The sequence below is a fragment of the Fulmarus glacialis genome, unplaced genomic scaffold, assembly GCF_000690835.1.
Source record: "Fulmarus glacialis isolate BGI_N327 unplaced genomic scaffold, ASM69083v1 scaffold824, whole genome shotgun sequence".
In the NCBI taxonomy this organism is placed as follows: domain Eukaryota; kingdom Metazoa; phylum Chordata; class Aves; order Procellariiformes; family Procellariidae; genus Fulmarus; species Fulmarus glacialis.
Window position 1 is genome coordinate 22442 of NW_009205852.1, and position 22156 is coordinate 44597.

Here is a 22156-nt window from a genome sequence, read left to right on the forward strand (position 1 = left end):
GGTAAAAGTGAGAAAACTCGTGGGTTGAGATAAAGACAGTTTAATAGGTAACGCAAAAACTGCGCACGCAAGCAAAGCAAAGCAAGGAATTCATTCCCTACTTCCCATCGGCAGGCAGGTGTTCACCATCTCCAGGAAAGCAGGGCTCCATCACGCGTAACAGTTACTTGGGAAGACAAATGCCATCACTCCGAAACGTCCCTCCCTTTCTTCTTCTTCCCCCAGCTTTATATACTGAGCATGATGTCATATGGTATGGAATATCCCTTTGGTCAGTTGGAGTCAGCTGTCCCGGCTGTGTCCCCTCCCAGCTTCTTGTGCACCCCCAGCCTGCTCGCTGGTGGGGTGGGGTGCGGAGCAGAAAAGGCCTTGACTGTGTGTAAGCACTGCTCAGCAGTGACGAAAACATCCCTGTGTTATCAACACTATTTCCAGCACAAATCCAAAACACAGCCCCGTACTAGCTACTGTGAAGAAAATTAACTCTATCCCAGCCAAAACCAGCCCAGACATGAACCATCATTTTCCAAGAAGAAAAAGGCTTCTCAGAAGCTGTAACTGCAGTTGTCTTTCAAAAGCGGGGGGCAGCAGTCCATTCCTCATGGGGGAAGGTGGAGTGTATCTTGTTGGCAGCTTTCTGTCCTGAAGAGCAGCACGTAACCTTGTCACTGTCCCCTCGGCTCCATTCTGGCATTGTATGCACCAAGGAATACCTGACCAAGTGACTCAGCTAAAATAGATCTGTTACATTTGACTTGACGCAAGACCTTAGTTTGCTGAGAATAAATCCCAGTGTGTTATGCTAGACACACTGGTAGACCCCCCCTTTCTGTGAAATTTACCCGTCAGTATCAATTTTCTGAGTTTTCTTTGATCCCTATGCTTGCCATGCTATGGAAGCGTTTGCGAGAAATAATTTTTAATTTTTTTTTTTTTCTTTTTATAGGAGGTGGCAAAAGAAGCCTGGGAGAATCATAGGCTGAGGAATGATTCTATCATTGTGGATATTTTTCATGGTCTTTTCAAATCTACCCTTGTTTGTCCCAAATGCTCCAAAGTTTCTGTGACCTTTGATCCCTTCTGTTACTTAACCCTTCCACTGCCCTTGAGGAGAGATCGTCTCATGGAAGTTACCCTGGTATATGCAGACCCCCAGCATAGACCTGTCCAGGTGAGGCATGTTGAAGGCACAAATTTCTTTAAGTCATCTGAGTCTGTCTTTAGGTTTATAAAGTTGAGACTTTTCAAGTAATCTAAAGGACATTGATGTCCACCTTTGAGTGAAGTAGGATGTGGTTTTTTAATGTGAAAACTGGGAATTGAACATGTGAAATCAAGTGGCTTTGTAAAAATCTTGGTTCGTGAGACGAGGGTCATGGGTTAGCTGGAAGTGGCTTACCTGTTCCTGTGATGAGATTACCTGTGTAATGTGTTCCCTGAAAGCAGTAATGTGTTTGCGTTGTCATGTGTACCTCATGTTGCCTTGGAAAATGTGAAGGTGAAACTTACCTAAATGGGTAAGGCCTCTGAATTTCAAACAGAAATGAAAAACAATCCCTCTTGAAAAAAAACGAAAAATTACTTGATTGCTTTTAAAGCCTGCTCGATTCTAAGATAGACTTGATTTTTAGTTTTTTTCCTCCCACTTTATTTTCAAATGGGCCTGTGGGTGGGCACACACATACCTAAAGTAACCTTGTGCTTGCCACGCATGTCAAGAGAAGACAAGATCTGGGAGGCCCAGGCGGGGTGATAGATGCCCTGATGCAGTTTTGGAGGCACTGATTAGCAATATTTGCATGTGCTGTGGATTATAACTGCAGATGGTAAAACTTGTGCTTTGTATGTACGCTGTTAGTTTGAGGGGGGTGGTAGGTACAGTGGAGAAGGATGTATGCTGAATTCACAATAAATTTTCATCCTGCTTTTTGTACAACTGTGAAATCAAGGACAGCTACACTTGTTCTTGTCACCAAGACTTTATGAAGGGCAAGAACAGAGAAAGGATTAATTGAGAAAACAAGCAAGATTACCAATAGCATAGAGATTTAAAGGATAAGTTCTTCTACTTTAAAGAATCAAGATTAACAGAACTTCCGCTACCTGGAGCTCTTCTAGATGAGTTGGCCATGTGCATATTCTACATCCCACCTTCAGTCTTCCTGGGAGCAATTCTTTGCATTTTGTGATCTCCGGGTTGGGAAGCCAGAGGTGTGGACCACTGTTCCCCTCTGGTGTGTGTGACACAGGGAGGAATTGTGTCTCTGCTGTGTGGGTTGTGCTAAGAGAAAGTGAACTGAAAGTCTCTGATGGCTACAGTGGAAGATGCAGATTGATAGGATAACTGAGAAGATCCTGGTGAATATTGATACATAACTCCTTTTAGTCAAGGCAGGTATGTTCCACATAATTCTCTCTGAGTGTGTGCCTACCTATAACATACAGTGCCTTTGAGTCCTTCTCTAAAGCATATGGTACTGATAACTTGATGGAGGAAGGATGCTAGATTAAACCAAACTGTAGATGCTTGTGTTCTGGTGCACCCATATTCTTGCATCCATGCACATTCCTGGTTGCAGAACATCACTTAGCCATGTTAAAAGCTCACAGATCTGTCTTCAGGGAAGTGTTCAGAGCACTGGGGATGGAACCAGTGGATTATCATGTGTTTAGCATCTGAGGTAGAACGTTCCCACTGACTTACAAGATGTTTCTGCTTAGGAGTGTGAGAGGTTTCTTGACTGTGCCCCTCATATTTTTGTAGCTTAATGTAAGTGGTGCATTGATGCAGGCCAGCAGCCAAGCACCCACACAGCCTCTTGCTCACTCCCCCCTGCCCTCTTCCCAGCAGGAATGAGGAGAGACTAGAAAGAACAAAAGCAAGAAAACCCATGGGTTGAGATAAAGATGGTTTAATAGGTGAAGGAAAAGTGGGGAGGTGGGGACAATGACACAAAAGACGCAAAGGAGGTCACTTGCCGCTTCCCACGAACAGACCAGTGCCCAGTCAGTGTCTGAGCAGTTACCTTGGAAGCCAAAAACACCCTTTCTTTTTCTACCATAATTTTTATTGCTGAGCGTTACATTATATAGTACAGAATAGCCCTTGGGTAGTTCAGGACAGCTGTCCTGGCTGCGTCCCCTTCCAACTTCTTGCCCACCCCCAGCCTACCTGCTGATGGGGCATAGTGGGGACAAAGAGAAAGCCTTGACATTTACACTATTTGTGTGTTAACTGTGGTTGTGAGGGACTTCAGCGAAGCTGAGGATTTGGTTGCGCTTGATGTTTTACATACGTGTGGTGGATGAGATGACGCTGCACAAGCACTGCTCAGCAATGACTAGAACATCAGTGTGATATCAACACTGTTTTAGCCACAAATCCAAAATGTGGCACCATACAGGGTGCCATAGGGAAAGTAACTCCCTCCCAGCCAGCCCCAGTGCAGCGTAATACATGGTGTGTCCTATTCTGGGTGAGCTCTGGGGATTTGTTTCAGTCTGAGGGCATGTCCAGAAAGAACTCTTAAAAGAAGGAAACTAAAGCTTGTGTTGATGACATTGCCCATCAAATGAAGGTTTAAGTGGTTTGATCTGCTCAGGAGGGTCCATCCTTGTATGCAGTCCATGTACACATTTGCTTTCCTGTCTGTCAAGACTTCTGACTGGACCTCCAGAGGCACTGGGGAGCATGGTTCTAGGATGTTTTTAATCACATAAAAAACCAGCAATTTTATATTCTGAGCAAGCTGCTGTGTCTGGTGATTTTTTTTGTTTTTTTGGTGCGTTTTATTACTGCTGAGCCTGATCAAAACAGAAGGCCAACTGTTTAAGGCTCTTTCATTCCCTCCAAATCCCTGCGTTGTAAGGTAGGGCTGAGATCCAGAAGACTTTGAAGTGTGTAGCTGTGACCTTCACATCAGCAGAACTCCTGTAAATTAAAGGTTTTATTTCCATTTTCTTGCTCTCTGCCTTGCATGGGTTTGTTTTGCCTGGTGTAAGCGTGACATTATCTTTGTTTCTAGTACCGGCTTGTGGTGCCGATGATGGGGGCCATCTCGGATCTGTGTGAATCACTCTCCAAACTCTCTGGTGTTCCTGCAGAAAATGTAAGGATAAATGCAGCACAGTAATTTTGATAAATGTTTGGTTTTCTTGAAGCATTTTGGTGACTTAGCTTTTAGATGGGTGATAAACTGAACTTAATGGAATAGTGACAAAACCCTAACAAGTTTGAATGCTTTGATTGTAAAATAAAAAAATGCATGAAACAATCTGTGTTTATTCTGATACTTCCATTGCAATAGAGAGGTTTAAGAGAAGGGGCAGAAAGCTGGCCCCCACCCCCAACATTTGATAGTGTAGTTTCTTAGAACTGAGAGACGTTCAATGTCTGTTTTGGGTCCACATCTTCTTGGACATCCTTTTAATAACAAAGGGATCAAGTGAGCTTTTCCAGAGGGAATGGTTTTGTAGTTGGTGGGGTATTTTCAGGATGCCAGTGTAGCACTTAAATTTATTTCAGTTAATTATAGATGTGAGTGATCCATGCCTGAAATCCTAGCCTGTTGCCACTTTGATGTTGGGATCTGTGCTGTTGTTTCCACCAGGCTGACTTGCAGCTGTTGGAATTGCATCTCCTCAGTACCTCTGTAAAATCAGTCTGTTACTTGCTTTGTTTTTCTGATCCATCTTAACAAATACAGCTGATTAGCTGCTGGGTGCTGTTATAGAAAACAGCGCTGATGTTGGTGTACTGAAAATTCTGATAAAGAAAGAATAGAAATAAACTGTTGCTTGAATTTAGAGTTAGTTTGCCTAAATTTATGTAAGCTTTTATTATAATCTCTTTGCAAATATCTCTTGCTGTTCTAGATGGTGGTGACAGATGTGTATAATCATCGATTCCACAAAATCTTCCAAATGGATGAAGGTTTAAATCATATCATGCCAAAAGACGACATCTTTGTGTGAGTAAAGTGGGAAGATGCCATGATGCAAAGAATATTACAAAACATTCACTTTGGTTTCAGGCCCCCCCGCCCCCAGCCTAAGTCTTCCTGTAGACCTTTTGCATGACTTAGGAGAAGTGCTGCATTACTGCTAGCAGCAGATCAGCATGTGCAGTGTTTAGTAGGTGTTTTCCAAACACAAAGGAAGTCATCGTCCTGGGTAATAATGAAATTTGTTTGACCTGTGTTCTGCAGTTTGGAGCTTTCTACAAGCCTATTTCAGATATGGTAATCTATGTCTGGATTACAGTTACACTTTCACTGGCATTTTTAGGCAAGTGTAAGCTTACTGTTCTTACGCTCCAAATCAGCCAAAAGCCTTGGAGCTGTTATTAGGATAGCATGAAGTCTAAGCTGTTGTACTCTGCCTCTCCTAACACTCAACGTAGTTGTTATAGCACCCAGCTAACCGTGACTGGAGGTTCTTGATAGGCTCTTGACTGGTGCTTACACTATTTGTGTGTTAACTGTGAAGCTGAGGATTTGGTTGCGCTTGATGTTTTACATATGTGTGGTGGATGAGATGTCTCCAGTCATCTGTGAAATCTGGTGAGGAGAGCAAAAGTAGCTTTCCTCTATTGCAGCTGGAAAATGAAAAACATTGCACATGAAGTGCGAAATGGACTTTGAGGCTCGCAACTGAACCTGGGGCTTGTGAGGTCAAATCCAGCCATTCATCACAAGTCCAGTCTTCCTCATGTGAGAATGTTCCAGTGCAAGGATGTTACTTCCATAAAATTGTGCCAGTGTGAAGTCCTGCACTAATATACTGTGGTGCAGTGTGTACCTTTCACTGAATGGAATGCTGTGACATACTGCTTGGTGCTGCTCTGTCATGCTGTCGGTCATGACCTCATTGCTGAGATGTAATGTCTGAGTTTTTCTGAAAATTCTTGGCATGTTGTTGTTTTCTTCAATTGCAGCTAAAGGTGCAGCCAGTTCGGATGCCTAGGCAGGATGTTTGGCTTCTGTGAAATCTGTTTTGTGAGGGTATTGTAAATTGTTAGATTGTAAGTAAGTCTGTCTCCAAAGCTAGTAGAACACTGAAAAAACAAGACACGTGATGCTACAATGGTAATTACAAAAACACCCCACTTTCCTACAGGCATAACATGTTGCATATTCCTCCACAGAAAACAACTGTGTCTGAATTAGCTCTGCTCTGGGGTGGAGGGGAAGCATTAGCTGAACTGCAGCTCCATGTATATTTTCCTTTGCAGTCACCACTTCCCTTTATGTGCAGGTGCAACTGTAAATGAGGTGATGCTGTGAGTCATAGTCATAATGAGTGAACTGATCTGGAAGAGGAGAGGTAGCAAGAGGAAGTTATGCTAACCCTGTTTTTCCACATAAACCCTCTAAGATGTTTTCAGCACTGTGGGGCAAGAGCAAGCAGCCAGGCACCAGGGCAAGAATTAGGAGAAAGCTGCTTGTAGGAACTCCCTTTAATGGGTGATACTGCCAGGAGTAAGATATGTAAAGTAATATTCTAACCTACAGCTGAAAACCAGCATTCTTCTATTGAAAGGGAGTCTTGTCTCAAAAACACAACAGAGAAACACTTGTTCATAAAGAGCAAAACTTTTTATTTAAAGGCAAATGCATAATTAGTTTTATCATGGACGATCTGCTTACCTTGTCTGGTTATAAGAAGTCTGCTCTTAGGTATTCTAAGATTTAATTAAATCATTCAAGATATGGTAATAGTAGCGTGAAGGTTCTTAAATTCCTCTCTGTTTCCATCTATTAAGGTCTTGTATCTGCTGAATCGGGTGTGAAAGGAGGGATTGACAGTACATCAGTTTAGTGTTAAGATCGATACAAGGGGGAGCGATCAGGGTGGGTCTTCAACTCGGGATTTCTGAACTGCAGGTTTGAGTGATTCTTTAGGAATTTTTACCCTTTTGCTGTTACTTGCTTGTACAGCATGAGGTGAGCAAGCTGTGAGAGTGTAGTGGCACTGGCAGAAACTTTGAAAATTGTCACTGAAAGGACTCAGTTGGATTTAAGACTAGCTGTGTTAGGCTTTTGGTTCATTGGGCTCTTGCAAACTGACGACATTAAGGATATGCTGAAGGCATTTATGATTTTTTTTTTGTTACTCCGTGTGTTGTTTCTAGTATCTTTCTAAGAAATTACGATTTTCTTCAGTTTTTCCTTGCAGGAAATGTTTTTAATTTTTCTTTGTATTTAGCCCATGGTCTGAGGAATCCTTGAGATCTCTGTGAATTAAAACTCTTCAGTAAGTTGAAACTGTCTTATATAAGTTTTTTTTGGCTTTCTAAATCTTAACGTTTAAGACTGTGAGAATTATCTGAGTTGCTTTGGAGGGGTAATATTGTCTGTTTGGACTTGGTACATCATTGCTAAAAAAGTGCATAGCTTCCAAAGTAATCTGAGTATTTTTGTCGTGTTGGCTTCAAAAGTTGTTTTTTATTGGGGAATGTCCTTGTAGCCATGGAGGTGCATCTCTGCCTTCTGATCCTTGTGGAAAGGATGATTTTATACCTGCTGGAGAGAACTCCTGCACAGAACCCCACCCCGGCACTTTTAGCTGTCACACTGGCCCTTGTATGTTTTCCTTCAGTGCTGGGACTTCTCTTGGGTTGCCTGCTTGCTCTTTTTGATGAGAAGAAAATGCTGCTCCAAGTTGCATCTACCATTGCTACCCACCTTGGGGCTGGACCCAGGCACTGCAGTGCATGCTTTCTTTGTGGGCCTGTTTTCCAAAACCAGAGCAGAAGCAGCCCCGTTCACTCCTCCTGTGTTCTCTGGTTAACTTGTTCCTTCTAGCCTAAATGGTTTAGTGCTCCTAAAACTTCCTGCTTTTCATGTTTTTGGCATGAAAACATAGCTTATGCTTATCCTAAGTGCTGGTTGAGTAACACTCAGCATTCGTTCCTGCACCTTAGCTGGGTTGATGTAACTGTGGCACTAGACGATAACCTGCGTCAGGATACAGGGCAGTGTTAAAAGAACCGTTCCCTTGTCCGGCGTGGAGTGCCGTGTTGCTCTGCAGGCAGCTGTCCTGCTGTGCGCCTGGAAGCGGCTCAAGAGTGGGGCAGGGACGGATTAAACAGAAACTTCTCAAGTGTTCCTCAAGCTGTTACATTTCTGGCAGAAGTTATCAACAGTAACGTGTCAGGTGAGGGCTTGCTGCCTTCCTGAAGATGTTGTGTGATGCATGGCTGGAGAATGTGGCAACCTGCTAGTTGTATGTTCAGATTGCTGCTGCTGCCGGTAACTTCAGGAGTTTCTGGTATCCTGAACTTACTTACCTTCTTAGATTACAGGCAATTATCTTGCTGTTTATTAAATGGAGGAATACAAAATATTTCAAAAAAATCTTAAGTCTTTCAGAATCTTCCATCTTTAAAGAACAAACTTGCTTCCACTTGAAACTAAAAATATGTAATTGAAATAGTGTATAGTTGAGAAACATTTTATTTCTTCAGAGTCAATGAAGACGACTTGAGTGCCCACTAAAAAGCATTTTGTTCTTTTGGTTTTAAGTTAAGACCAATTCTTTAGAGAAGTGACAGGAAAAATCTTGCTGCTTATGACTTGAAGGATGGCTCTGTATGCGTGCGTAGTCTACAAAATGTTCAGTTTGGAAAAGATCCTCTTGTGCTGGCTGGTGATGTAGTTGTGGGGTGTATCACTAGTTATGCTGAGTAATGTATCTCTCTTCTGTTCCTGCAAGAAAACTATCTTTGTATTGATTAGTGAAGGGGAACAGCTGCCTTTTATTAGAAAGTATAGCTGTGTAATGTTTTACAGTGACAGTATTTTCACCCAAAATTCACAACTGGAATAAATAACAACCTAAAAAAGATTCAATAAATCATGCTAACCCATCAAAAGTCTACTTGCACTACATTTATATCGGAAATTGCCCCAAAATAAACTTCTAAGAAGACTTTCTAAAGCGTTAAGTTGGGCTGACAAGGTAGCAATTAATTTATAAGCAAGGAAGAAAGAAAAATTTAAAAATAAATGGTCAGTCTCTTGCAGTATTTCTCCAGGTTTGCTTTGCTGAAAGCAGTAGCTAGACCTGGGTCTGCGTATGACAACAATATCCCCGTCAGTTTGACAGACTTCTGATTTTAAAGTACTGTGCGCTAGCCAGCTAGCGACACATGTCTCAATTCGAAATTCAAGGAAGAATCTAATACTGTAGAAGATCTGTGCCCCAGCAGGGATGTGATTTTAAAAAAAAAAAAAAGTTTGTACTTTCGTACTATTGTCTTGCTTTTGACACCAATGTCTGTTAAGCCTCAACTTTTGATTTAGGCCTCTCTATTGGTTGGTTACTGAGCAGAATATCGATTTCCATTAAATGCTTCAGTTGTAAATGTCACTGAGCAGGAACTCGCACAATACATTGCAGTAGTAGTAGCGTAGCTGGAATGTGCTTTATTGTTTTTCTTATATTTGCTTGACAGAGGACACGGTCTGCAGGCACAGATACTGTCCAGACTGTACCGTTGATGAGTTTTTGTGAAATGTGCAATACGTGGGATGTACAGAATATTGAGCTTGCACTTTTTTTAGGTGATTTCAGTGGTCGGAAAAGCTGGTTTTTTTTTTTTTCCCCTGTTTTCACCGTAGGAATATGAGGGAAGACATGTTCAGCTTTTTGTGGTTTTTGCAGGGCACCTTGGACATTTTTAGACATGCATTGTGAATTTTCATGGCCCACTAAAGTGGTGGGAGATGCTGAATCTTGGGTGGGGGAGAGTGGGGTGAGAATTGGACTCCATTTGGAATTTAAGCTGAATGGAGAGTAATTTGGCGGGAAAAAAAAAATCTGCCCTGAATGGCTAATGTATATTTTCCCTTTCAGCTGCTCAGTTTCTGGCTCATCAATTCTTGGGGTGCATTACCTGACCTGTTGTGCTCTCTGATAGTAAAACTTCAAAAAGAAGAAATGCAAATGTTACTGAGCTTCTTGATATTTAAGTGACTTTAACTCTCAGATGCATCCCAAGATGGACCTCTCTCCTTTTACACAAAAGGACAAAACTATACATTTTCTTCTCCAGGTTACCTGGAAGGGGAAGAGAATTTGGGGCTAGAATTCCCCAAGCCCGCTCTTTCAAGAGGCTTTGCACTCATCTGTTTCTCATCATGACAGGCTTGGAAACATAGTGTAGTCCTGATGCAAGATGTGTTAATATTTAGCATCAGAGAAGAGGTGAGATGCTTGCAGAAATAGAGGGGTTTGATTATAAGACTTGAAGCAAGGTCACTGGCACGATGTGTAGGGGCAGTGCAGCCAAAGAACGGTGGGACTAGCCCACTTCTCACAGCATTGTAAATGTTTCTCTTGAGGCATGTTGTTCCTGTGAAAGGACAGGGAGATCTGTGGCAAATGATCAGAAAGTCACTTACGTAAAGGTGGTCTGCAAATCAATTTGACAATGTTCAGTGTTTGTGCTGAATGCTCTCATTCTCCAGGCTAAGCAGAGAACAGCATTCAGCACATAACCGAAATGCTTACTATTTCTTTTTCTTAGGTTCTGTGAAGTCCAGCCTCGCTAGGACCTCCGGCTCCCGCTCCAATGTAACACCCACGCATGCACCATGCTGGTGATATCACATCACCCAGGGATCCTGCTGGAGCTTGGAGCCGGCCTACGAGGGGTCAGGTAAGTACCACTTGAAAACAAACTCCACAGCGCATTTCAAGGGTATCACTCTTAGTATTTCTTCTTAGTTCTTAAGGCCTAAGAAGAAAGATGTTTTGATGGATAAACTAGATACCCCTGTTCTCTTAGCCTGGCTAATGGGGCATATGATATAATATGTATTGTTTACGTTGATAAAAGTTTCACAAATTGATTTGCAGGTCACCTTTAACCTATAAAAATGTGCATATTTGAATAAGACATATTTAGTTTGCCGTACATACCATGTTTTCCGCCTTCTTTTACAACATGCTGTGTATTATGTTTAGATGAGTTCATGGTTTTGAAAAACCATGACTGGCTGCAGAAATGTCAGGTTTGTTAATGTGACTGAGGCTACAACAATTATTGAACTGAGCTAGTTAGGTCAGTAAACCAGCTAGTCCAGTAGTTTTATATGAAATGTTTGAGATGTGTGAGATCTTGTAGCAGGCTGATCTAGGAAGTTTGTTCTCACTTGCTGAAATTGGTGTTTTCTTGTTTGAAATGAGGGTTTGTCCTTTCCAAAATGAGCTTGTATTTTTTAAGCTTTGTAAAAATCTTGCTGGTTGAATTCCCTCATCCTTTTTAATCTTGCTCCTCTGTAAGACTGGCAAAATCCTGTGACCAGCTTCTACAGGGCAAACTACGTGTTGTCTGAAAAAGTTACATTTGCAGTTTCTTATCTCCTAGTTTACTTGTTTGTATGTGTTCTGGTATTATGAAAGAATGTAAACAGATTAGGAGTATTTCCACTTCCTAGAAGAGATGATAATATGTGCAGCATTTTCACCCAGGTTTTTTCTAGTCCTCTGTTCATTCTTATTGTCAACTTCTGAACCTATTGTAATTTCACAGCAGCATCTCTGGGTTGGTGTGCAGTAGCAATCCTGTGCAGACGGATCTGTTTGTCAGCTTCTGCAATGGCATTTTTTTCTACCCTTCTCTGTTCTCTTACAAAATACACTTCTTCTCTTGGTTGTTGCTGTAGACTGACTTGTGATTCACATAGTGTTTTCCAGCTTCCAGTTGGAATTAATATCATAGATCCCAGCACTGGGGAGGGTGGTGTTTAGCTCAGAGTATTTTTTGCTTTCAGTGCCCTTTCACGTAGCTCTGCCTTGTCTTTCTGTAGCTTTTCATGCTGCTGTGCGCTTGCTTAACTTCAGTTTGCAAGGCAACAAAAGCTACCTACTTCATTGCTCACTGTCTCCTTTCTGAATTATAACCACAGACCTGAAGCCTTCATAATGCTGATGAAGACTGGTCAAGTCCTACCCTATTGCTTAGCAGTTTTCAGATGCTTTTCAGAGTTGTCATGAATTATAAAGGCAAGCAGGCAATATCCAGCAGTGTGGTAGCAGCTGAGCTAATGACTCTGACTTCTGAAACCATGTTGTGTAGTCTGGTGTAGCATCATCTTTTCGTTCTGTTATTTCAATTAAGTTGTAAGAATCAGAATTACAGTGTATTGTCCAGTAATTCCCAGTATCAGCTCTATAGCCTTCCTTAAACCATAGATAAAGTATTTTATCTTCGTTGTTTTTTTTTTTTTTTTTTTAGAAGGATGGCTGTTGCCCTAGAGATTCAGAAAGTGACAGATCCTGATTCTGATATGTCTGCCTCTAATGTAAAGTAGTATGTAAAAGCTGTTCTGAGTTGGAGTTGAGTAGAGGGGCACTTGAGTAACCGAATTTATGTTTCAGTGAGAAATGTGCGAGATGCTCTTTTGCAGAGTGTTATAGGGGTACAGCATGCTGTCTGTTAGTGATGGATGACACCTGCATATGGGTAATACTTAGCTTTTTCTTTCTGTCCCATCTGTTCTGTCACGTGGGCAGGGCTTCATTCAGGTGCATGAGGATGGAGTATAAATGGGGGCTGCATTAATTGCTGCTTGCAGAGCACAGTGTAGGTGGTGTGAGGGGCAGTCACAAGAACGTTGAGGAACGTGTGCATGTTGTGTACTGATCTGTTTTATGGGAGACCGGCTTAAGGGTCTCATAGGACCTGGACTTAATTGTAGATGATATTCTGGGACTGAGTATGGTCTTTTGTTATTTGAACAGTGCTAAGTAAAATAATCCACCTCTTTGTGGTGCTATTTCTCAGGAAACTTTAGAAGGTGTGAACTGTGTCCAGTGCTGGTGTCCAGCTGAATAGCATTGACAGCCTAGAAAACCTCAACAGCCATTTGCGTTGGACTGTCTTACACTGACTCTGATCTCTAATACTCTTGATGGGCTGGGCTGGGACTCTCTGGAAGGATATTTTTCTTTGTGAACTCTACTGACTCAATGCAGGCCCCAAGCTGGGATCCCTTTTTGTTTAAGTAGGCTGGAGCAGAACTACAACCCTGAAATTTGTTTTCCTCCCTGCTCTACAAGGGCATTTTGAACACAGGAATAAAAGTGTTTCTTGGCTCTTGAGAGAAGGGAAGTGGCTTGTCTAATGTAAGAGAACTGTTAAGAGTTGGTACATTCAGATATGTGATTGTGGTCTTGGTCGTTAGGAGTAGTGACATCTTTCATGAAATCTTTCTCTTTCAGTTTTAAGATAAGTCTGGGACAGGTGAATCACCAAATTAAAGAGCAGTGTGACTTGGCATTCCATTGTAATGAATAGTCCTGAAGCGAACAATGTGATAGTGTTGGACCATGTGGTTTCTTTTGACTCTGACATCTGCAAATATCTCATTTGCTGTTTTGCCCAGTACCACAAGCTGTGTCTCAGTCTCCTCACTGCTCTTCAGAGCTGTTTGTTTTCTTCCAGAATGTTTTTCATGTGTATTTACTGTCCCTGGATTTTTCCGTGAAGCAGAATAGTCCTGAAGCGAACAATGTGATAGTGTTGGACCATGTGGTTTCTTTTGACTCTGACATCTGCAAATATCTCATTTGCTGTTTTGCCCAGTACCACAAGCTGTGTCTCAGTCTCCTCACTGCTCTTCAGAGCTGTTTGTTTTCTTCCAGAATGTTTTTCATGTGTATTTACTGTCCCTGGATTTTTCCGTGAAGCAGATCTTTCCAAACTCTTGGTTTTCTGAATCGGTGGCTGCTCAGTGATGTGAGCTCAGGCCATTAACTGTACGAGAGGCTGGGAGAATGCAAGATCCAAGGTATCAAGAGGGTTTCTTTCTCCAGAGGGAACAAACACTGTCTGAGGGATTTCAAAGTGCATTTAGTATTTTTCACTGACACTGTGATCTGGTTGAAATGACATGTAGTTGTCAGGGTAATGTCTTGAGAGGTGAGTGGCAATAGGGATGTGAATTAGGAGTAAAGCCAGAGGGATGGTGACAGTTGAGTCGGTGGTAGGTATGTATCCTATGCTGTTGTGAGCCATGGGAAGTGTTCAGGAAACTCTTCTGTAGCATGAAGACAGAGTACAACCCTTTTTGTCCTTCTCAGGGGGACCTGGTGGAGAGACTTGTTGGACTGAGTTCATATTGGTTCTACCTGGCTGTGCTTCTTGGCAATGGAAATAACCTGTGGAAATACCTGTCTTTCAAACAGATACGAAGTTTGCAAGCCAAGTGAGGATGGCTTGGAGTATGTTACTCTCTCTGTTTACTTTCGGGAAAAGACAATGAGGCAATCCAGCAATACTTCAGGGACCGTACTCTTTGGTCAGCCACTATTAATATCTGTGCCGAAACACAAGCTCACTGTGGATCACTTGTACAGTGTGGTTTTGGAGCAGATCAGGTAAGTCATGTCTGTACCTTTGAATCCTATGCAAAGTTCTAGTGGTCGCTTAATCAGTTACACTGTAATAGAATTACTGCATTCTTGTTAACGGGAAGAATTTTCCTTGATTTGCGTGTGGTGTATAAACCGGGATTTGCATTGCATTAGTGTCTAGAGGTCCCAGGGACATTTCAAAGTCCTGGTTTTCTGGGCTCTGTAAAAGCAGGCTGTAAGATAATGCTGGTGGTGGTCACAAGGGAAGCTATCTGCTTGGTGTTGCAAAACGGGTCAGGAGCAGAACTCAGGCTGTTTTCAGGGCTCTCAGATCAGGCCACCGTAACTTACTTTTGCCTTTTGCATCTACTGCCAGTAAAACTTGGAACAAGCAGTGAGAACAGAGACTTACTGAATTGTTGTTTGACTCATTCTGAGAGCTTTTGGCCTGTAAATGGTGCTGTACAGGATGGGTTCCAGTTTGCTGAGGGGGACTGGACAACAAGAACTGGTGATGGAGAGGGGTGCTGTTGTTCTGATGTACAGCTTCGGTATGATTGATTATGTGGTAAACATATTCCCTCTCTTTAGCCGCTATGTGAAACTCCCTTTGGTGGAAGAATACTCTACACCCTGCCCAGACAAAGGAACCTGCAATGGCTCCAATGGTGTGGTTGAAGGTAAGGTCCTTTCAAAATTGGCTGGAAGCTTCTCAGCACTTAAAGCTTTTTGTTAGTCTTTGGTTTGTGCTGTCTGTATTTGGCTTAAGCTCTAGCAGATTGTTTTTTGACAATGATTAAACCATGCTATTGCATAGGACTTCTGCATGATATGGTGAGAATTTTTGTAGACCATTTTCCTTCCAAGGGAGATCAGATGTGTGTAAGCAGCAGCAGGAGAACAAGGTGTGGTGTGCATTCATCTTGACCAATGTTAGGGAAGACCTTGCTTCCCTATTAGGTGTTCAGGTGCCTCCCTCCAGAGGCAACTCCTTTCCTAATATGCCCTTTGGTGATGAAAACTGGCCTGCTGGTCACAAAGACAAGCTCTGGAGAAGTAAAGCGGAAATGGTATTTTCTATTCGTGGACCTAGAATCACGATGTCTCCATTCCTAGGTTAGATACTTACAAGGAAGCTTTTAACGCTGATGGCAAATGCATGTTTCCCTTTCCTCTTTGAAATGATTGACTTGTGCTGCTGTGAGAGTAACAACTGGAACAAGTCAAATGAGAAATTTTAAATGGGGAAAAAAATCTGCCCATTTTGCCCAAAGAATGGAAATAACTTTCCTGGAGACTTACATATTCCCTTCTGTAAAGACACCCAACTGCAAGCTTGCTGATTCTCTCTTGGGATGTTTATTAGGGTGTGCTGTCAGAAGGTGTGATTGTTAACCTACTGTGAACTGAGCACTCTCCATTCATGTCTGATAGTAGGGTATAAAACCCAGCACACTACCTGGCACCTGCTAAAGGAAAAAATACAACTTCAGATGTAGTGGTTAGCAAGCACAGATTTCTTCTTCTGCATGTCTTTTCATTACTTTCTGAGTAATCAGTGTGTGTCGTAACAGGCTCATGCAAACAGCTGTCAATGTGAGGTGTCAGTCTAAACTTTCACTGAAGCTCTTTAATATTGTGTTTGTTTTAAATTTTGCCAGGTGTCATTGAAGAGATGGAGCATCAGGATGGTGGACAGGAAGGCAAGGAAAAGCTGGCAGAAGTTGATCCCTGCCACTCTGAGGGTTGTATGCAGATCGAGTCAGCAAGAGACCTGCAGCCTTGCAAGAAGCAGCATTTCACTTTTAGCCTCGTGAATTCTTCTGGGACCTCTGAGATAAACTCCATTGTCGAAGGAAAAATCTTAAAACTGAATGGTAATTATTGTCTTGCTATCTTTTTTTCTTCCTTCTTCTTACACCTTTGCAATAAATGTTTCTTCTTTCTTGTAGCTTTTTCTGCGCTTGCTATTGACTGGGATTCTGATACACGGAGGCTACTTTTTGATGAACAGGAGGCACAGGTTGTAATAGGCTCTTTTCATAAATAACCTATATGTAAACTTGCATGGTACTTGAAAGATTACAGTAAATGGTGAAATGTAGGTGTAGCTCCCTTCATAAAAATTGGAGTCACCAGCATGAGATATGTTTACTTAAAATCTTTTAGTGATAAGGTCTATAGATCTATAATTGCTGATCTGTTTCCAGTGTGTTCTGAAAAGTAGATGTTTTAATTTCAAAGCTGAGTAGTCTGGTTCATAGTTCACTCAACCCAACCAACCCAACCCCCAAAACTCGAAAGAAACCTGAAACCAAATTCATAGAGCCTGGTAGAAAGCTCAGTATTCTTTCTGTGAGAGTTCTGCTGGATCATGTTTTGTAACAGAATAACTTATTACTCTTTTGCAATTTGTAACAGAATAACCTATTACTATTTTGCAAAAGACTCAAACCCCACCAATTTTGAAGTGAGGACATACTATATTTTCTCTTACGGACTGTTCGCAACACAAGAAAGGAGTGGCTGGAAGCTTGAGACGATTGTGTGGGTGGGGAAGGGGGGGGACAGAAATAGGCAGCATGGTGAAGGTGAGCGTGTTCCTTTTCCCGATGTCAAGGATTAAAGACTACGTAGAATTGAATAAAGCATGCATCTCTTTCACTAGGCGTTTGAAAAACATGGAAGTACATTACAGCCACAGAAGAAGAAAGCTGTGGTAGCCCTCAGAGACTGCATAGAGCTCTTCACTACTATGGAAACGCTTGGTGAACATGACCCATGGTAAGAGCCTCTGTCTGCCTGCCATGTTTATCGTAAAACGCCATAACTATTTGAGTTCACATTATTTGCCATGGGATTCTGAAAATTTCCCAGGTCTGTCCTTTTGTCTTCATCTGTGAGAAGTCTATCAGTTCTGTTTTAAGTCACTGACTCAATAGGCTGCAGATGTGGGTTAATAAAAAGTGTTTGTTTCCTACCTTCATTAAAAAAAAAAAAAGCGGCAGTGGGCATGTAGCTTCCAAAGATCAGGCTATTTTTAATTCCTCAGCATACATCTGTCTTCCAGACAGTATCAGAGGAAGCAGTTGTGGAAATAAAGAGTGAAAGCATGTGGCTACCTTAGGGTTTAATCCTGTATTACTTCTAGCTTGAACCAGTCCTGACCCACTCCTAACTCTACCAAAAATCCCTAGTCCAGAGGGGCTAGGTACAGCAGATCCTCAGTGACCAAAATGTGATTACTCTGTGTGTGCAAGATCTTTGGAGGTTGTTTGCTATCTGTGTAAGAAAATAACTTATAGTGTAGTAGGTGATTGTTTATTATTAATTCCCAATTACATGTTAGAGATGTGTTTGCAACTGTTAGCCGTTTGAGCTGCATCAGGAGACAATAAAGAAGTAATGAGACCTTTAAACCTTTTTTTTTAATTTACAAAAGAAAAATTAATCTTTGTACAATGTTCAGTTAATGCACATGCCGTAAGACATTTTGCCTATAAAGTGAAAGCAAGTTGCAGTTTGGAAACCTCTGAGGAAGTGTGTTCACCTGCATATTCCACAGCCGAAATGCCTTCCATAAGGCAGGGACTGTACTGTGCTATTGAGGCATCTTTTAATGGAAGGGCAGAAGCTTTTCTTCTAACGTAATCATTCATTTGCTTGTTTGTTACTCCTTCCTCAGGTACTGCCCTAACTGTAAGAAACATCAACAGGCCACAAAGAAGTTTGACTTGTGGTCTTTGCCCAGGATTTTGGTAGTGCATTTAAAACGCTTCTCATACAGCAGATACTGGAGGGATAAACTTGACACTGTTGTGGAATTCCCTATCAGGTAGGATTCTTCCCTCAAGCTAGGAAGACCTTGAAGAAGCTGGTCAAGAGAAATCTACTTCTGATGTTACTGTTGGGTGGGCTTGTTATTGAAGTTGTAACTGGAACAGCTCTGTCTTCCGGGTTTGAACTGCAAGACAACAGGCATGAGTTGAGATGTTTTTTTCTTTTTTTTTTGTTTGGTTTGGTTGTTTCTTTTTGTGTGTGTGTGTGTTACTCTTAACCTTAATCAGTCCTACACATCTCAAAGAGCACTAGTTACTAGGAGGTACTGTTTCTTCTGAAATTAGGTTAAAACCATGTGATTCTGCTAACTTCTGCAGAGAATTTGGCAAATTTGTTGGGCAGAGCTGCATTTGTAGTACTGAGGATTGCACAAGTACAAGATGAAAGCCTGCCTCATCCTCTGTTTCTGCTTGTCAGCATCCTGCTGCAGGATGAAGTATATTCCTTACTACTCCTATCTCACTTTTCATGCCTACACAGGGACACTCTGACCTGTCTTTTATTCAGCACCTCCCTCTAAATCTTTTGGCAGTGCTTGATGTGTTTACTGGGACCTGCCCTGTGTGGGAGGGGTAACATGTCTGGTCTTTACACTAATAACATCTGGCCGTTGAGCAGCAGAGTGCAGCACTTCTCCACCAGTGCTGCCTGCCTGCAGAGCTTCACTGGTGTCGTGTATCACTTTTTAGAAAGTGCTGATTACTGGTGTACTGATAATTTTGGATTTCCTTCCAGGGGTTTAAACATGTCTGAGTTTGTCTGCGACCCAAGAGCAGGCTCATACGTGTATGACCTCATTGCAGTTTCCAATCACTATGGAGCCATGGGAGTAGGCCACTGTGAGTAACTGCTTCTCTGTCCTTTGTGTGCAAGCAAACGTGAGCAGAGGGGTCATGGGAGGGCTCTGTGTGTTGGAGACGTGCAGCAGCCCTCACCAAGGGTGTCCAGTCCAAAACCTGTCTGTTCTGTATGCAGGTGAATATCATATTGGAAGGTAATGTCCTTCCTGTTAGGATTTGCAGAGCAGCTAGTCCGTTTTTGTAGTTTGCAGCTGCCTGAGGTCTGACTCTGATGCCTGTGGGACCTTGGTTAGTAGTCATTGGAGTGTGTGATGGTGTTCCCCAATTTGAGTGGAGTCAAGATTTTTTGATGCCAAACGTGACATTGTGGAAAGGAGCTTCTTACTGGAGAGTGCTGGGGAGAGTCTTCAGCATAAACTGTAAGTTCAGTGCCAAGACTCAGCTTCTTGCCCTGCAGCATGCCAGAGGGCAGCTGCTTGTGCAGTGTGGGTGCAGCATCACAGCTGCAGAGCAGCGATTGCCAGCAGTTGAGCCAGCCCAGCCGGAGCTTGCTAGGTTCCCTCAGTGGTGGTGAGACAAGGTCTGATGAGCAGCAGTCACCCATAGGCCAGGAAGACAGAGCAGAGGGCATGTTATGAAGCTGTTATGAAGCTGGGTCTGATGCCTTTCTGCATTTCCTATCCTAAACTCTGTTTGCTGCAATAGCAATTTAAAGCACTTTTTTTCTTCTTTCATTTTCCTTTGTTCCAGACTTTTTCTAAAACAAGTCACAAACAAATGTGTAGTTCTTGGGACTTCTCGGTTGCATAGCTGGCAAGCTTGCAGTAGAATGTCTCTGCCTTTGCACTGACAAGGGCTCACATAGCAGGGAAAACGTCATGCCATCAGGAGAAAAAAACCCTTTGTTATATATGACAAGACTGATACATGACAAGTCTGTATTTTCTGTCACTGGTTTTGTTGTAGCATGGATGAAATGCATCTGTAGGTGGAGATCCCTGTATCAGGTACCCGTGCAGATCCATGCTGTAGGTGACGCTTCTAGAACCACTCAGAAGCATTTTACTATGAGAGGATGATGAACTCTCATTTGGCAGTGTATGTGCTCAGCTCGTAGGGTGTGTCACTGTAGGATAGCATTAGCTGAAGGGGGATATGTTTTGAGATTGGAGATCATAGTCACAGAAGTCTTGGTTAGAAGAGACTTTGCAGGACTTTATTCCAACTTCCTTCTTGAGTGAGGACTCTAGCAAGCACTAGATCAGATCTACCACCAGCAGAAAACTTCTCTTTCATGTGAAAAATATGAAAATGCAGAGTCTTAAACTGTGTGTTTGCGAAAGCTCTGGCTCAAGGGGGGTGAACAAAGCATTGTAATTTTTTTCCTAAGTTTCTTAGCCCTATATCTCAGCTATCAGGGGTAAGTCTGGAATGTGGGATGTTGTTCTAGACTAGCTGGACCAGCTAGCATGGTCTGGAAGATGTGTATGTTGGTGAACTAGGTTTGGGGTAATTCATGTCAAAGCTAGCTCCTGGCCTCCCGTGCACACTCAGTTTGAGTCTTGAGCATCGCTGGTGCAGCGCAGCTGGCGTGGCGTAACCTACTGGTCTTCCTTGGAGTACTGAGCTGCAGTTTCTTCTCCTGACAGACACCGCCTACGCCAAGAACAAAGTGAATGACAAGTGGTACTACTTTGATGACAGCAGTGTATCCGTGGCTTCAGAAGACCAAATAGTGGTGAGTATTCGGCCTGAGGCTAATCTGAGTTTGTGCTGAAAGTGTGGTTCCCTGCTTTGGACGTTACATTTCCAGCCAAGCTGTGTGGATTGTTTCAGATGGTTTTCTTCTTTGTTTGGTAGACAAAAGCTGCGTATGTGCTGTTTTATCAGCGCCGAAACAGTGAGGAACATACTGCCCCATCTCCTCCCCAAGAAGAGTGTGATGGCATGGATACCAACTAAACATCACCTCCAGCACTTGGCCACCATGTTAGCGGTCGCTCTTCTAAAGCCATGCCTGAGGCATCTGAAAATTTTTCTTCCTTCTGTAGGAGTCAAGCAGAAAATCTAGCACTGAAAGATTCAGTGCTGGGGGTTGCAGAGTAGCACTGGAGAGCCAGGAATAGGTGCTGACACTTGGGTATTTAGAGGCCAAAAATAATATATATCGGAGCTTCAATAAAGTTCTTTTTAAAATCTGGCTGAGCTGTGTGGCTAGAGGCAGGGGTCGGGGCTGAGCTGGGCTGGGGCTGTGGGTCTTGGGCTAAGGGTTGTAGCTGGCGTCGGGAGAGTACAGCCTGAGCTGGAGGCCAGGTCACAGCTGAGCCTCGCAGGGGCCCATGGAGGAGGACAGTGGGTACGATTCTGTGAATCGGCATGGGGGCTTCCTGCCAACTCTCTGGTGTTGCTGTTGGGCCCTGCCTGTGTCAGGGAGGCTTGCTGCAGCCGTTCTGGAGGTTCAGTTCAAATCTTTGTACATTTGGCCTGTCTCTTGCAGTCTCTGCCATCGTACCTTGGTCCCCTTGCTAAGCAGCAAAGGTTTCTCTTTCTTGTGTCCTTTCACTGATGCATTTGAGGCTCTTCGGGCAGTTTTGACTCAGCCTTCTTCATGTGAACACTGAATCCTGTAATGTAGGAAACTTCATCTGAAGCAAATCATAGCTGCCTGTGGTATGGCATATGTGCAGGCTGAACCACACAGCGGTGGCAGGATACAGCTGTTCTGGCTCTGGCTCCCATTCTTCTGCAGAAAAAATACCATCCATAAGGTTGGTGATTTTCTTGTCCTCTCCATTCATCTCCTACACCCCTCACTTCCAGGCTGCTCTGTAAGCACTTTTCTGCCTCCACTATTTCTCTTATGGTTTGTGCAACGGCAGCATTTTTGTCCTTCTTTGCTCGTGTATGTGGCTCCTTGGAGCTTTTTCTCCAGCAAAGCTCAGCACTGTGTCCCCAGAAGTGTCACCTGTAAGGACGACAGCCCAATGCAATGGATTGAGTGCTCCCTCAGTAAGGCGGCAGACGACACCAAGCTGGGCGAGAGTGTTGATCTGCTTGAGGGAAGGAAGGAAGGCTCTACAGAGGGATCTGGACAGGCTGGATTGATGGGCCAAGGCCAATTCCATGAGGTTCAACAAGGCCAAGTTCTGGGT

General features: G+C 42.9%; 1 protein-coding gene across 1 annotated transcript in view; it reads left to right on the forward strand.

The window, feature by feature from the left end:
• Window positions 1-21204, forward strand: part of USP4 (ubiquitin specific peptidase 4 (proto-oncogene)) — a gene marked incomplete at its 5' end in the record, with an annotated part of 43351 nt that extends 22147 nt beyond the window's left edge. Inside the window, 12 exons of the mRNA XM_009575529.1 lie at window positions 947-1171; window positions 4026-4109; window positions 4876-4970; window positions 14197-14388; window positions 14956-15044; window positions 16026-16241; window positions 16317-16387; window positions 17033-17148; window positions 18050-18199; window positions 18940-19043; window positions 20654-20742; window positions 20865-21204. Coding sequence (XP_009573824.1) covers window positions 947-1171; window positions 4026-4109; window positions 4876-4970; window positions 14197-14388; window positions 14956-15044; window positions 16026-16241; window positions 16317-16387; window positions 17033-17148; window positions 18050-18199; window positions 18940-19043; window positions 20654-20742; window positions 20865-20966 — 1533 coding nt within the window. The remainder of the gene's footprint in view (window positions 1-946; window positions 1172-4025; window positions 4110-4875; window positions 4971-14196; window positions 14389-14955; window positions 15045-16025; window positions 16242-16316; window positions 16388-17032; window positions 17149-18049; window positions 18200-18939; window positions 19044-20653; window positions 20743-20864) is intronic.
• Window positions 21205-22156: the final 952 nt, after the last annotated feature.